At 39.4% G+C, this 17173-nt stretch overlaps 1 protein-coding gene across 8 annotated transcripts in view; it reads right to left on the bottom strand.

The window, feature by feature from the left end:
- MEGF11 (multiple EGF like domains 11) overlaps positions 1-17173 on the bottom strand; it is a 263692-nt gene that overhangs the window by 171306 nt on the left and 75213 nt on the right. For all 8 annotated transcript variants that reach the window (XR_008203908.1, XM_052672468.1, XM_052672472.1 and 5 more), the window contains exons 4-5: positions 16068-16169; positions 15071-15171 (exon numbers count right to left, since the gene is read on the bottom strand). Coding sequence is in view for 7 of the 8 variants with exons in the window: in XM_052672468.1 (XP_052528428.1) it covers positions 15071-15171; positions 16068-16169 (203 nt within the window). In the remaining variant the exon portion in view is untranslated. The remainder of the gene's footprint in view (positions 1-15070; positions 15172-16067; positions 16170-17173) is intronic.

The raw sequence follows: 17173 nt of genomic DNA, 5'->3' as shown, positions 1-17173 counted from the left end.
CTTTATCAACACGTTGACTTCTTGTACTCACGGCTAACACCTGCTACAATTGCCTTCTTAGGCTCTTGTCAGGAGTGGAAGTACACTTAGAGAAGAGTTTCATTCCAGTGGATGAAGTATTGAGTTTTAATTCTGGGAAAGTTTTTTTTTTTAGCTCGTCCAAAAATATAACTTCTGTATTTTTTGCACAAAACAATGAGTAAGAAAATGGATCTTGTGCTTGTGATGGAAGTGCTACATTTGCAGTGGTCATTAGAACCTGGAGAAATTCACAACCACTGCCCCAACAAAGACCCATCCCTCCTCCGCATTTGACAGACAACCAAAATATCTTCAAAACAAAGTCTACAGGAACATATGCTAGAAAGCAGAAAACAGGCTATGTGACCTGCACTCATAGCAGCATGTGTTGCTAAAGAAGCCTGCTGGAGCATTCTGTACAAGCTTGAGTATCTGAAGCTCTGCAGGCTTTCTGCCCAGGGATTGTAGTCTAGTCAGGAGGCGACAGAAAGTAGAAATAACTGTTGCTACCTTATAATAATGGAAAACACTGCAAAAATGAAGATACAGATGCTACAGTGTGAGAGCAAAGCCAGAGAGAAACTCAAGATGCTCTCCCAGAACTACGCAGAATGAACTGCTCTGTTGTGATCATGCACGTGCCCAGAGGACTCTGTGCAGTGACTGCAAGTTCTTCAAAACATTTTCCTTTTCTCTGCCCTGCTTCAGGCAGACTGCCAGATTTTCTTCACTACAAACCGATCTTATCCAAACTCTGACCATTTTGCTTTGTTGGGAACCAAAGGAAAGCCTGCATATTTTTTCTATGCTGCTGGTACGTAACTTCAGGTCACCTAACCAGTTTGACAGTAGTTGGACTCCACAAAGCAGACATTTAATGGAAGAAGTGATGTTTTCCTTCGCAATTTAATATGTGTCCCTGGATCAGTTTGGGCCATCGCAGCGCATTCTTCTAGTCTCCAGTGCCACTTTTAGGGGAAAGAACAATTTTGTCAGTGAAATAGCAGTTATCTCATGGCCAGCAGTTTCAGATAATACAGAGAGGTCAAAGAAGATGAAAAAGGATGTTTGCCCCTTTATCCTTTATGAATCTGTTCACTCAGGGCCACTCTGGTGCTTCCATTTTAATGTACTGGCCTGAATCCAGGTTGTGCGGAGTCTAAGATATCAGCTCCAGTAGATAAGCCTGTAGTCAGCTTTTGGCTAGGTTCTCTTAGGATGTGCTTAGAAAAGTGAGGTTTGATAGCAGAAGAAGGATGACTACAGCTAATGCTAGGAAGGTTTCCCATATTTTTAGATTACTGCTTATTTGTGGAACAGAAGATTCTCCCATTAAATCACTGGCTTTCTATCAGGAATCATGCTGATTAGATTGCTTCCTGGATAATTTTTTCCACAAAGTGGGATAATTGTTCTCAGTATTGCTTAATGTTTATTTCTGTGGTTATCACTCAGGATTCATTTTTTGATTTATCACCTTGGATAGCAATTTAATGCAGGATTAGCAACCTCAATAGATGAAGACATGAAAAGATGTCAAAGACTGCCTAGCTTTGAGGAATTTATTGTTTCAGTGTATACTAACCCTTATTTTTCATTTCCTTCTTGGTACCTAACGACAGCGCCAATAAAAAAAATACAAAAACAAGGAGATCAATGTAAGCAAAGGAAAGATGAAATTGACGTAGATCATATAACAGCAATGGGTCACAAGATCAACTCCTTTTCCGGTAGCTGTAATACTATTACATTTTTTGGCAGATTTGGAGTTAGAGACTACATATTTATGCAATCCAAACAGAATCTATGGTCTTTCTTGCTCAGGAGATGGGCAGGCTCTGACCATTGCCTTAGTGAGATATTGATCTGTTCAGGAGAACAGCTACGTTGTGTTATCCTCAGTCTTGTCACTCTGCCAAAGCTTATGGAGCACGCTGTGCCAGAGATGACTTGTGAATGGCTAAACTAAAAGAATTGAGGACATTCATTTTGAGGATTTTGTCTTCTCTGAGGAGCAGAATCTGACATACGTCACTGTCATCGTTGACAAAATATCAGTAAATCCCTACATGAATCTGCTAGGAGGTGAAGATTTGTTAATAAGCACAAACTTACATCAGTTTCAGCCCATTTTCCATTACTAGACAAATGGCAACCTGTGGCTCTAATGAGAAGGTTAAAGCAGGGACTCTGATACTCTTGTCATGGCTGAGTGTTTCAGGCAGATGACACAAGTTTATAGATCCTGATATAACTTCAGCCAGACTGCACATTTCAGACTCTCTGGTACTCCACAGAAGGACTACTTACAATTTACTGATTACTGGAGGATCTGGCACTGATGAGAATTCAGTTTAGTCCTTGTTGCAACTATTGCCTGCAGTAGGCCTTTCTCTAGCCAGTGGCTAGGGAAGCACACTGTGCTGGGGGAAGGTCAGAGTAGAAAAAAGACTGCCTGTACTTCCAAGTGCCCTGAGAAAACCAGTGGAGCACTTTTAGAATTGCAGTATGGGCCCAAAAAACAGTGGAGCTGGAGCAGAACACCCGTGAGAAAGGAACAGCATAACGTCAGTGTTCATGAAATAGTGCCAGTGACAGTAATAGAGAAAGTTAGTCCTGCAAAGGGAGAGGTCAATGGGAGCCACACATTTAACAGACTCTGTGTCATTTGGATGCCCCACAGATTTCACTTGCTCTGGTAGAGAAAGGGAATGGGAGATGGTACTTAGCATTTTACAATGTCTGAATGAGAACTGAAAAGTAGCCTCTAACAGCAGCAAATGTCAGAAGAGCAGAACTGGGGTCAGTATGCTGAACTACTTTGTATCTTTGGCTGTGGGAATAACAGAAGAGCTCTGCAATACTCGCAAGCATGAAAAGGGAGTTGTGGGAAGGCACTGCAGGACTCTGATCTTTGAAGTGCACCTGCACTGCAAAAGGGACAGCTTGCAAGGCTGGGTAAAAGCAACACAAATCCATAGATGTGCAGACAAAATAACAAATGAAGCTCTGGCAAGAAGGATGTGGGCAAAGACACTAAGAAGTGAAGTTTAAGAAACTAACTAAATTCTGCAATGAAGGCAAAACATCTTTATACTGTGTGATCTCTACAGGTCCCTTCATGCACCCACGGTTCTGTAATTCTGCTGCCTCATTTCAACAGATATATGACTAGTGTCTAATACAAAGGCAAGACCCCAAAATCAGAGATGACAGTCCATGCAGGGGATACAAGCAACAAGGCTGGAATGGTGGGCTGAAGAGAGAAATCCTACCTTCAAGTTAACTCTCGACTGCTTTGAGGTAAGTCATGCACCCAACCTACCGACCATGTCTAGGGCTCGGTCTTTCTCACTGCCACAACAGAAAGTGGATCTCAGCACATAAAGAACTCCTAGGAGATCAATTAGCTATTGGTAATTGTTGATCATTTCAGGCCCGAGACTGATTTTTTGCATTTTCTGCCACTGCTTCAACTAGAAACAATCATTGCTTTCTACCATGTTGAGGGGAAAGACTTATGCTGAGATCAATTCTTCTAATCAACATTTTAATACAATATTATTCTGTGGGATAATTTTCAGCATTTAACTTCTTCTAGTAAATGATTTCCCATTGCCTCACTGCAGGGTTTAAAACAATCATTACCACTGGTTCAAACTGTTAATGAGGTTAAGAGAGATCCTGAATCAGCAGAGCAGAATCTATGACCCAGGAAAGCTTTTCCCTTCTTGCGTCCTCTGTCTACTCCTTCCATTTTTTAGGTAAATTGACCAACTCTCTCCAGCAATTTGTAGGAAGCACATTTGCACTAGTTAATTTTCTGCTGAAACTTGATTCATCCAACCAGCAAACTTCATGCAAATCTGTGCTTTACATTGCTCAAACTGTGCTTTATATTGCACCCTCAGTAACATAACAGCACTACTGTCTTCCTCCAAGTAACACAGAAATATTAACATCCACTCCTAGGCATCGTCTTTTTCTCTCTATATGATCTGGTAGACCTCACTTCACCAAAACCAAATGCGATCACAAGTATTTGCCAGAGGAGACCCCAGCTCTGTCATTCTGTTCACAACCTCAGGTAAATTTCTTCTTTTTCTGTAGTCTGAGGAAGTGAAATTCTTGATGGGTTGGAGAAAAGGGAAAAACTTGTACCTAACTGAAATCCCTTGTCTTTTCAGCTTTTGCACTAACAGATGGAAAAACAGCCAAACCTACTTGCAGAGAGTAACCTGATCTGTCAACCTGGGCATGAAGAGCCCGCTCAATAACCGAGCTGTCTTGCCTTGTTCTCGGGAAACCACCTCAGAATTACAGCACTTGCATCCCTTGCTACAGATTAATCACTCAAGGCAGTAAGAGAATTTATTTGTGTTGCAACTTCCACCATATTCCAGTTTCAGTTTATTTTTGAATCTCGTAGCATCGCTGCTTGTCCATCGTTGTCTGATAACTGACTCGCCCTGAAATGTGGGCCTTATGCCAAGAAAATTTTATTTTCTGTCAGTAAATGACACAGCTCCACTGCTGATTGATTTTCATAGGCTGAGGATATGTGCTGCGTGTAAGATTGAGCATGGCTGCATCAAAAATGTTTTTCTAACGGATCAAAACTAGATCAAGATGTCTGGACCGCACGGTACTTCGTGCAACCTTTGCTGAGCAATACAACATCGAGTAAAAGAAAATCGCACCAATTCCCCTAGATGAATTTTAGTCTATAGCACATTGAATAAACCATTGATTTTTCCACACAAATTCTTTCTTCATTCTTACTCCAAATTTCATCAAGCCAATCCAACAAAAATCCTTTTCTTTGTTTCTCACAAAAATAGGTTGAATATGGAGAAATTTCTGAAGGCAAACCTGTCACTGAGACCGGGCGATTTTTTGGCATGGGCCCTAGAGGGCCAATGCATTTCAGATTTCATTTCATATCAAGCTGCACTCTGAAAATGAAGGTCACCCTGATGAAATCAAGAATAGAAGTATATTCTGTTTGAAGATCATGTTAATGTATGAGCAACGCTAGCATTACTGGGGATGGAATATTTAAATGCAAACACTTTTCACTTTTCTCACATTTCAAAAGGAACCACAGTAATGTGTTTCATAGCAACTTATTGAAAGAATTGCAAAAAAAGACCCCAGGAACAAATTATTGTATAACTGTGGGGACTTTCTTATCTGAAGCCACCAATTCAAACTTTTTGTAACCAACTCTGGGTTGCAGGAAGCCAACTGATTAAGACTAAAGTCCAACTTCTTAGTAATGCCTAATTGTATAGAGAAATTTTCTATTAATGGGATACGGCAAAACACACTCTCCTGTTCTTGTGATTCATGCTTCTACCTGAGAATAGAAGATAGGCATAGAAAGTAAAAACTTTTACCTACACAGTCAGAAGCTGTTTCAAGCTGCCCACTCTTTACTATAAGGTAAAAACTGCATGGAATTTTTATGGCATTTACGTTTATAGAAAACTACTCCACAATATTTGGGGAAGGATAATCATTATGAAAAATTTCAATGACGTTTTTAAAAGGAATTCTGTTTAAAATGTGTATTTCCAGAAGAGTGACACGTGAATGTAAGTGGGGAGATATCAAATCCTGAGGTACAAATCCATGACTTATACTTCAGTAGAGCTTGCATATGCACAACATCGCTGTAACTGAAAGCGTACTTATGTTACTTGTTATACTGAATATCTAGTTTAATTTCTTTAAAAGTATGCTTATAATGTGCTTCATACACACCTTCTTATTTCTTAACCAGAAACAGTCTCTATATTTGATTAATTTACACACTTAAGTTGTAAGCTTTTTCAAGGAAGACTATCTTTTCATGGTTTTGCACACATTTCTAAGCATTACAGCAATACAAGTAAATCACAGTATTCAGAAAAGAAAAATTTTGATAAAAAGAAGGAAGGTTTTGGGATTAAATAGATTGAAAAAGTCTCTTGACTTATTGCACCAGAGAGCAAGTTTTGCAGAAGCAAATACTTGTGTTACAAATACTGAAGATAAATTATTTAAAAATGCTCCACAATCATATCTGCAACGGTCTGGAGTTTCACGAAAAAATTCCGTGAGGAGCCCTAAACACATTTATTGAAGTGAAAAGCAAGTGCAACAATACACAAATATAAAGTGGGATGCTATAATCCTGTAACAGAAAGAAAAATAGATGTCTACGAAAACAGTCAAAGAGTATCTGGTTCCAGAGGAAGTAGCTGTGGGTGGATCTTTCTTAGAAGAGTTCTCTCTGATTAGCCTTTTTGATGTTTGATTAATAATCTTACCCTGTACTGGATTATGAAGTGTTATCTGATGCTTTCGAAATTATCACCCAACCTAATCATCTTACTGTGGTGAGAACCAGAACCAAACTGACTTGCCAACTGACTCTCTTGCAAACTGAAAACTACCACCAATGTGTACTTGGAGCACCCTGAGTTCACCACCAGCCCTTTCACTTTAACACACTTTTTTATTTCCCCATGCAGAACTCTTGCTGTTTTGCTTTATTATTCATCCACTTTACTAAAATTCCTCATGCAAATGTCTCAGGAAGTTGCTTTGCTGTACAAAGTTAAAGAAAGAATTAGCACATCCATGTGCATCCATACAAAAGCACAACTCAGTCTGCAGATAAGCTGTTAATTCAACAGTGACAGCTGACATTTATTGTTGTTGAGGTGTTAACACTGCTCAGAAATGGTGTATGCCCACTCTTCTCAGCTCTAAGTTGATGGAAGCTGTATCATTCATCACCGCTGAAACGCAGGGTCCTCATGCAAAAATTCTGTTTCAATAGGAAGAAGTGAGCTCTAAAGTCACACACGTGCATCATTTGGCATCTTCATATTTTTTACATTAGCTCTAGATTATACACGTTGCAGAGTTGAAAGCTTTTTTTTTTTTTTTTTTTCTTAATTATCCATATGTGATTACTTTCTACAACTTGTGAAGACTTGCTTGATAACAGTACCATCAACTTGCATTAAGCTACGAGTTGCTGGCCTATTTTTATAGGCTATCATATATTCATCAGAAATGGATGCAGCTGCAAAAGTGCTGGGAAGTCCATGGAATATTGCATGACTATCCTACCATGAGACACAGAACACATGCCACACAAGACAAAGCTGACTGGGAATGAGAAGAACTACAACTGCCTGATCACCCATCCAGTAAAGCCATTCCCAGCATTTAAGAAATCAGTATTAATAAACTCAACTAACTTGGTACGGTTTCAAATGGCAGCTCATGTGGTATTCCTAAAGTGAATGTCACTTGTATTTTTAGAAGGGACTGCTAAGAAGAAACAGTAGCTACAGATACATTCCAAAAGTTCACAAGAGGGATGTACATGTTATGCGCAGGAAGATGCTGAAAGCAGAACACCTACGCCTGAGGTGCATTTCTTGGTCCAAATTTCATCAGTGAAGTGCTTCCTGCCTCATTCCTGTTGCAGAGGAGATGGAGAATAGCTGAACTATAGTAACTGCACCCAGCTAGCCAAACACTTCCCCCTGCCTGCACAGGCTGACATATTTAGGGCATCCCTGGCTGCTATAAATGGTTGAGAGAACAGAGGGTGGCAGGAGCAAGGCCGCAAACCCTCTGCCAGCCCAGACAACTGCCAGCACTGGCTCAGCCTCTCCAAGGTTCTGAAATGAAAAGAATTTGAAAAGAGTGGATCACACCAGCTTTGAATGTATTCTCCTGTCACTATTAAAATCAAGAGGTAGAAAGACCAAAAAAACCCATAAGGCAATTTCATGAGGATCATATTGATGAGTGTGTTTCATTAACTACAGCATGTCTGTACACTGTTATCCATTGTATGTATCTCAGGCATTCCTGTAGTGATACTGGTACCTTCTCATTTAGAGTTTCAGTCTTACAAGATGCCTACCTAACTTTTCCCCTAGAAATGAGGAAAAGGGGTGACTGTAACTGGACCTGGCCTATGGCATGGTGGCCGTTTTCTTCAGTCAACAGGGAGCTTGTCCTAGAGCTCTCCCAGCACTCAACCAGCAGCTTCCCATGTGACTAGAACTGTTGTTTTATAGGCTCTGGGATGGGCCTATAAAACCCTCTGGGAAGGGAGGGTTGCAGCCAGAGGAAACTACAGTGCTGCTATCACAGGTTTTGTAAGTAGAGACACAGAAACTCTCTCTGAAGGCCATCTTGATTTAGACAACATTATTTCCTCTCCATCTTTCTCCCTCTCCTACCTTACTAGGCTTTCAAACTTCTTCAGAGCACGAGGAAATCAACCTAGTAAATAGGAGAAGAATGTAGAGGAGTGGTTAAGAAAACAACTTCAGTTTTAAACTTTATTTTCATTTCACACACCTGTCATCTTTCTGACTCTGAGTTTCAGTAAGTTAACTCATCTCACCATTTGTCTGGATTCCTAATGAGCTTCTAACTCTTTTGGAGGGAAAAATCTTCTGGAGTTCTGTAGCAAATGTCGTGTAGGTAAATGTGCTGAACAACAGCTCACTCATGTTTGGGATGGGCAGGATTTTGTTTTTGCAAGCCTATACAAGAGAATGGACAACCACCAAAGGAAGGTCTGAGCTGGTGTGGATTAGAACCAGCGCCCTGTCTAGATGAGTGCAAACTAACATTAACAACACTGAAGTGCATTAAAGCAGGAGGAGGAGGAAGGGATTTTAAAAGGGAATAGAGACATTGAAGTGACTGAGGATGTTCACTTCCACACAGTGGATCTGTGCTGAATTTAAAGCAGCAGGGGCCCAAACTGTCTTTGCTAAAAGTGGGCAAATGAAGGTACAAAACTTTATCCTGCATAGTTTTTTCTTTGAATTCAACAATGAATTCATATCTGTGATTCTTATGTCTTTTTTTCCAACCCTGTTGAAGCTTCCAGGCATCTAGGCTATTAACATGAATACTATTGAGTACCCCAGATCCAGAGCCTCCTTCTGTATATTCCCTGCATCCTTTCATCCAATCAAACTGAGATTGCCCATAGCAGCCAGAAAACCTTTTCTACTGCTACTCTAGCAACAGTCTGGATCTTTTTCTAAGTATAATGCCTGCATAATTTTTCCTCTCATATTTATTAAGCCCCCTGAGACATTATATAGCTTCAGCACAGTTTCCTTTCTGCCTTTATGCTGTTCTCATTTCCCTGCATGAACATTTTGTTTCTCCTGCTTCTACTGCATTTGTTCCAGAAGTCCTGCCCTTATTTCATTACTACGCTCCACCAGCATCTTTGCAAATCCATCAGCATCCAGAAGCTGACTGCAAATACAAAATGATGGATGGGAGATGAGAATTGATTTTTTCACCTTCCCATCAAAGAGGTCTTCCTCTTTTCTTTAGGCTGAATAGTAACCCTGGTGTCTCTACGCCACAAGATGAACAGATCTACTAATATGGCGAGTCTCCCTCTTCCTCCTCACACACACCAGTCTCCCAGGATGTTCAGAATGAATAAGCAAAGGCCTCTAGTGTTTGCAGAGCCATGTTCTGTAAAAATGGTATATTGAGCCATGCTATATAGCCCCTGGGTCTGCAGTATGGCAGCACATGCTGAGTGCAGACAGTTCTATTGCATGCTCCTTCTGTTGCTTTCTAATCAACCCACCTGCTCCTTCAATAGAAAACAGGGATTCCTCCCAGCCACCACACGGTGGTAAGGCTGCTGATCCTGCTGCTACTACCATGACCTGAAGCTGAATCTTGTGCAAATTTCCCCTCTGACAAGAACACAAGATCCAAATTATTTTCCCCATATTCTTATCTGGCAAAAACCATATGGAATCATCTCAAATGCACAGAAAAGGAGGAATTTCAGAGCATCTCCTACTGTCATTTCAATTTTATAATTAATAACACTATGCAGAATGGCCTTCCACACCATTTTCCCGCATTCATACATCTCAAATCAGAAAGAAAAAGGGAGAATGTCCCCTGATACAAAGTATCTATGTACTGCTATATCATTTGCCCTTAATTTACGTTGCATTATTGATGTACAGAATGCTGTACTTGAATAATGTAACAGTAAGGCTTTTGCAGAAAGCACAAGCACCAGCTTTAATGTGTGTCTGTAAAGATAAGAAAAATATATTTCCTAAGTCCAGCAGATTTCAAATAATAAATTTTCACGTTACAGGAATGCTGGCCAAAAGGAATTTAAAGGAGAGGTGAGAAGGAGAGGAGCGGGGGTGGACATTTCTTCCAAAATGTTAATGAGCTACTGCCTCATAAAGTGATAATAACCAACAAATCTGAGATATGCACAAACATTATGAATATTCAGGAAGTTTAAGATGCTGATTCAACATTTGCTACGAGTGTACAACTTTTGCACTGCTCACATAAGCTATTATTTGTCTTTTCATCATAAGTACACTTGACTGCAGTGTCGGTGTGTTGCTGCAGCATATGCATTGAATTGCAAGTATTGTAATTCATCCAGATGGCAGGAAGCTTTGGAATTGTTACTTCTATGGTACAGATGTTTAACAGTGCAGCCATATGGCTCCAACAAGGCAGCCTTTTCAGAGATCACAAAAACTACACTAGGCATGCAACCTTGTAAATATGATTTGAGTCCTGAGCGAATGCAAACGTTGGCATTGCTGTGATATAAAGCACACACTGTACCTGCAGACAGAACTTATGAAATGTTATTTCAAAGGAATCAGGTCTGATATTTGCATAATTCCACCAATCAGATAATTAAAACAAACTCTTCATTTGTTTTTGACATTTATGAAAAGCGTCAGGTACAAGTTAGCTGGAAAGATGGACAAACAACCACATGCAAACCTGACAGCGTCCTCAAACTTCTGGTCTGGGTGAACTACCACAGTAGGTGAGAAATTAAGATTCAACCATTGAGACCAAGCATTTCTCTACACAAAGATTTGTCAAAGTCAAAAAGCCCTTAATGATGGCTGTGGCAATTGTAACGTGGAAACCTGAGTGTTGAGAAACAATCTGAGATCAATAAGACCTTGGTCAAGAAAGGAAAGAACCATGAAATGGTCAATTTATAACTCTACTGAATACTGTCAGCTTTGAATGACGGGTAAATGACAGCAAATAAGATTGTTAAATCACTAATCTCGTCTTTATTAAATCCTGTCACATCGTGTAGATTTATACACTACAGGGAAAGAGTAAGGCCTGAAAACGACAAATAAAACTCTTAAAGATGAAAATGTATCAATCTATATAAAAAAGGTAAATTCTCAACTTTCAACTTGGTAGTTGCTTTTTTTTTTTCCTGTCAAAAAAATCACAGAAAAGCAGATGCTTTTCTTCCTTCTTCCCGATTCTCGGGTCTCTGACCCTTTGTTACCTAGCATAAACTTCTCTTTTATATAATCTGCAGAGCAAGAATAAGATTAAACTGGATAGGCTGAAAAAAGCACTGGTCTCTCAGACAAAAAGACATCCATTTAGTACAGAGGGGATCTTTCCACATGACATATTCTTAAAGGGAAGTAGTCGGTTATGATCTACTCAGAGAGCAAAATCATGAAAGAGCCATGTGATGTTCCTGCAGTGCTTTCTTGTGGCTTTTGTTTTCATTCTTTGAGCAGGAAAGTATTTGGAGATGTTATATCACAGATACTAATTGAGACAATATAATCTTAAAATGTCTGTGCAAAAACCTTGAAGGGTAGTTGAACTCCGAGGTTGTTTTAAAAAAGATTTTCTGCAGCTTATGCATTTGCTCTGCCAAAAGCTTACCTTAGCAAACAAAGTATAGTAAATCAAGGTTACTCTGATTTATTGCCCAGCGTGTGCTGTTTGTTTTCAGGGACAGTTCAGTGAGAAGCTGCGTCACATACAAGCACGTTCACAGATATGGAATTGTTCTGCAAAACTATCAGAATGGCGGCAAGCATTCCTAAGATATCGATGGAAAAATGCAGATGGGTGTTTTTAGTATTCTTCAGGTGATATTTTTTGAATACCATTACAATACAAAATTATTCCAAGCCTTTTGTAGGCACAAAGAAGACAATTTCATACAGCAAAATTTTGTAGACTGAGTAGTTCAGGCTAGATGTATAGCATATCCCTCAAAAATTTTAATGATTTCATCTTTTGCCCAAATTCCACATTTTTGGAAGTGGTAGCATATGAAGATACAAAAAAAGGGAAAGCCCAAGGAAAGAATGGTAAAGCAAGAAGTAAGGAGGGCAGAATCAATTAATCTGAACGGGCTGGGTTGGAAGAAGCCTTTAGGGATCAGCTAGTCCAGCCCTCTTGCAAAGGGCAGGCACACCTCTCACTACATCAAGGCCACATCCAACCTGGTCCTGAACACTTCCAGGGATGAAGCATTCACGGCTTCTCTAGGCAGCCTGCACCGCTGCCTCACTACTTCTCAAAGTGGATAATTTCTTCTTTGTATCTGATCTAACTTATATTAGACCTAATCCATTAAGAAAGTCCCAACTGGAGGACACAAAAAAAAAAAAAACAAACACCGTATCACTGACATTCCTTTAAAAAATAGTAAATGAGAAAGGAAAAGATCAAAACTGTAGCTACAAGCCTGCTTTAAAACCCAAGGAGGAGACAGTAATAGAGATTTAAACCCAGCCTTCAATAGTCTAAACATGTCATTGTTAATTACAAAGCTATTTAACTTCTGCAAGAAATAAGGGCTGATATTAATGAAAGAAGAACCAATTAGCCTCTAATCTACACACTGTTTTTTAATCAAAACTTTCTTTTGATCATCAGACTCACTGCGGGATGTACTCTCTTCCTCATGTTGTAGTGGCTTCCACGATTGCTAATGGAATAGATTTTAAAGGGCTGACTGAGCAAGGAGAACTTTCTCTGCAGGGCTGAAGGTTCCTTTTGCTTGTGTCAGTGGGGCTTACTGGAAGTACTTTCATCTCCAAACCACGTTGCCCCATAACTGGACAGCCAACTGGGAAGATTCTGATAACGTCTCCTGACCTCTCTCCTGCACAGCTACCATCAAAAGAGCAAGCACTGACCGTGTCTAGAGTAACGTGGGACAAGGGTAATAGATTTCCTTATCAAGAAAGCACAAAAAAATACCAGTTTAAAGAAAGAAAAGGGAAAGGGAAATCAAGGAAAGAGGCAAAAGCAGAGAGGTGCCACAAGGAATGAAAATGAAATTAACTGTTGACTGCAAAGAATGAGGAATGGGAGAATTTCCTTGTTGGGGCAGGAACACATCATGAAAAAAGATACAAAACTAATGGGACGAGCATATGAAGTGCCTGAAACAAAGGGACGAGATGGGAAAAGGGAAGATCACTTCAGCTAAACACTGTTGTGCCTTCAAACCTCTGGCTGTAGGGCCAGAGTGTCTTCAGGGCTTTTTTTTTGTGTTACTGTGGCTTCTTGTAGTATTAAAACAACAACACCAAGTATCTACTAGCAATCAGGATGGAGAACTTCTTTCATTTCCTTCTCAGCTGCACACACCGATCAGATCTTTCAGGAAGGAGAATAAATAGAGAATGTCCCTGACACGAACTCTGTCTGTATAAACATGAAGATAATGAAATTTAAGAACCCGACTCCTGCACATGTGATAACAGAGAGAATGCAGGCGTCGTCTGCACTCAAACACAAAATTCCTGGTCTGATCAGAAAACTACTCTCTGTTCTGCATTAGCAAACCTTTGGTGTACACCGTATGCCAGGCAACAGCAGTAAGAGAACTCTCTCAGTACTATTTCTGAGGAAAAAGAACATTTTAAAATAATTTTTAATATCCTGCGAGCCTTCTCAGAAAGTCTATAGAGTTTTACCCTTGCTGCAGACAGTATGGCAATTAGAAAAAAATAAATCAATAGATTGCAGAGAGAAAAGTAAAAATAAATATGATCTGTGCCAGATAGGATATTGAGACTCAAGGTTAAAGTTGGCAATAATAGTACGTGCAATAGCTGCTGAAATGATACAGACACCTGGGAAATTTAAAGGTAAGTGCATATTTAGCAGAGGGGGGATTTTAGCAAAGGCCTTGGGCTCCTTTCAGTGTTTTATAGGAGTTGAGTCACAGTGCTCTGCATTTCGAAAGATCGAATTATTCCTCTGTCTGCGAAATAACAGTAATTCCGTTGCCTTATGAATTACCAAGAACTGGTAATTTTGCGAATTCAAAGCCCCTTTTCATTAATTGATTGCCATAATGGTAATTCCAAATGACATTAGGGCCTGTTCATGTTTTTGAGGTGCTTAAATACTGCAAGTGCAATATAGGTACCTGCTGTAGTTTCCATGGAAATAAATAGGAGGCATTACTTTCATGGCAATCTGCTTAAATCTGTCTACAGAACTTGCATTCTGACACTTCACAAAAACTTGCATTTTTCTTGCACCATCATAATCCCGTTTTAACAAGATGGAGACAAGAGATCCCCTCCAAATACACCCTTAATGGACACAACATTTTTAATTAACAAAGATCCATTTCCCTTTTGTCACTCTCATACTGACCTAACAGACTCCAAGGTTTTTGTTTACTTCTGCAGTGTAATCAGAACAATGTTTTTCTGATTTTTATGAAATTTTCTACAGAGTAGAATCATTCTCAGCAACCATATGAAGCACCGTGAGTTTTAACTGCTCTTAGCTAAAGTAAGAACTTTGAAAGTTAAGAAGTGCTAACTTTATGCCTCTTAAACTATGCAGCAGTTCATTCCTGGGAGTGCTCTCAGTTCCACTAATCCTTTAACATTAGTGCATACTTAGATAAATGACTCCCCAAAGTAAGGTCTGAATCAGGAAAGCACTCAGGAACTTGATTAACTCTATCCCCAGTGATTTCAGCCAAAAACATTACTAAGGTGCTTGAAACGCACACAGTGGAAATGTTCTCTACCTGCAGTTCTGACTGAAACCAGTGAGACCTGAAAGTTCTGAGCAGCTCTGAGAGTCAGTCCCCAATATAGCTACTGCAATACATCTTTAAGTTGTCCACGTTCCCTCCAGAACACTCCTTCTAACTGACACATCTGGATCAAATCCATGTACATACGGATGCAGTAGTCTCCACTTTCATAATATCCAGGACAGCACTGAGATCTGCGCCGGTACATCGTTCTGAGTCCTCTTCGATACGCCGTTTTATAACTTATTCTAAATTGCGAGACAGAAAGCCATTGGACAATATTGAAAATCAATGCTCACTGTTGGAATTATATTTGTGTTAAATTATACTAAGGATAGCATTCAATAATTATTTTAAAATGCATGAGAGCTTTCAATATTAAAAGCCACAATAAAAAAAAAAAAAGATCAATACTTGTTTTGAAACTTGAAATACAAGTTGTGTTATAAACACAGTACTCACGACAGTCAATCACTGCAGCCTTTCCTAGGACTGCTATCTTAAAACACCGTGCCTGTGCCAAATGATGGGCAAGGAGTTTCTTTAGCAATAAACAATTCATTTCTGTGTATGAGCAAGGTCAGCTATCATCACGGAATCACAGAACTGCCCAGGTTGGAGTAAACAGAATTTTCTATGGAGACCACCAAGTCAGCATGCTACATAAGAAATAACCACAACAAAAACTGCTCTTGATTATACAAAACATGAATTTAACCCCAAAATGATGATTTTTATTTTTTTTTAACTTTCTAACCCTTCCAAGGCCTTAGTGCCCTGAAAAAAGACACTGTAATCTCAATTCAGTACTGAAAGCACGCTTTCCCTAACAGAATCTGCAATGAACAGACACTGAAAGGAGTGAAGCTTTCTGTAGCTTTTCTAGAGTTACTCACAGCATTAGCAATGAAACCTGAGAACAACACATACCATTATTGTGCTCATGGACCACACTGTGTGATCAGACATGCAAAAATCTTTCTACCTCAAACAATGCTGTGGAATGCCAAAAAGCCTGGTTAATGCACCAAAATACATTTCTCAGCACATATCTCTACTAGAATGCAATCACAGCTTGAGAAAACAAGAAGCTACATGAAAAGATGAAAAGCCAAAATTAAAATATCTGGGGATCAGCTCTTACCTGTGTCTAGTGCACTTGAACCAGTTCAGTATGTCAGTACATCTTGTATAATAGATCTGATCAAAAGGATGAGCATAGGATTCCTGTACTGTCACAGCATAGCTAGAAGCAAAGAAAGAAAGTGAAAGACTGTTCACTGCAACATGAAAAGCTTCAGCTCCCTGAATATGCTGCTCATCTAATTCCAGTATGAGAAATAATTAAATCAACGGTCTTATAAATTTCAGGCCTTATCCAGAACTGGAAGAGGGTTTCCTTAAACCACAGCTCTTACTTAAAGCTTTGGAAACACTCCTAACTTGGGTTCTGTAACTGAACAAGGCATAGAGATTTCAGCCTGAGTCATAAACCTCTCCCTTCTGGAAAAGAAGCAAATGTTATTAAACTTCACATTTGTTTTAAAAGATGAAAAGGGCATTTGGTTAACTAGGCAGTACATACTCTAAAAGAGAAAAGCATCGTGCTTTTAAAATGTCTCAGTTGCATACCAGTCTAGGATTGTTAATTTTTGCTTGTATTAAACAATGGTAATAAGAGCTCATATTAACAAAACACTGCTGTGTTTTACCAGCATGATGGGACCCTTTCACTTCTTTTTTTTATGGAGACTCATTACTTCAAATGCTGGTTGCACCAGTCAAATTGGATGATTTGTAAGAGGCTCAAGGGCCTTTGAAATGCATAAATTTAATCTTTTTAATCTGTAACAGAAGTTCAGAACTAACTGAAGACTGTGTGATCATGAGTTAACTGGTATCCAGATTTAGAACTCTTTGAGATATGTGATTATGCATGATTGTACAAATGAAAAGACATTAGCAAAAACTGAGCAAAGTGATAAGGAATCCCAGAGCTCCAACAATACGAAGAATTCAGCAATCTCCTTCCCCAAACATAGCAGATTTATGCACCAGGTACTGCATTAATTACTATGAATACAGTTAAAGTTTCTGGGACAGACATATGACTTGGGAACGCAGATCTAACCAACACAAAATATTGTATTGCTCTACAGTAAATGTGTACACTGCTGAAGAGATGCAGAATCTCAGGTTCCTATCTGAAAACAAGCTCTGCTTTATCTTAGAGAATCACACTAGAATCTT

Source organism: Tympanuchus pallidicinctus, unplaced genomic scaffold, assembly GCF_026119805.1.
Source record: "Tympanuchus pallidicinctus isolate F22 unplaced genomic scaffold, pur_lepc_1.0 scaffold12, whole genome shotgun sequence".
Lineage (NCBI taxonomy): Eukaryota > Metazoa > Chordata > Aves > Galliformes > Phasianidae > Tympanuchus > Tympanuchus pallidicinctus.
The sequence above is the reverse complement of the archived record's forward strand: the minus strand, read 5'-3'. Positions and strand labels throughout refer to the sequence as shown.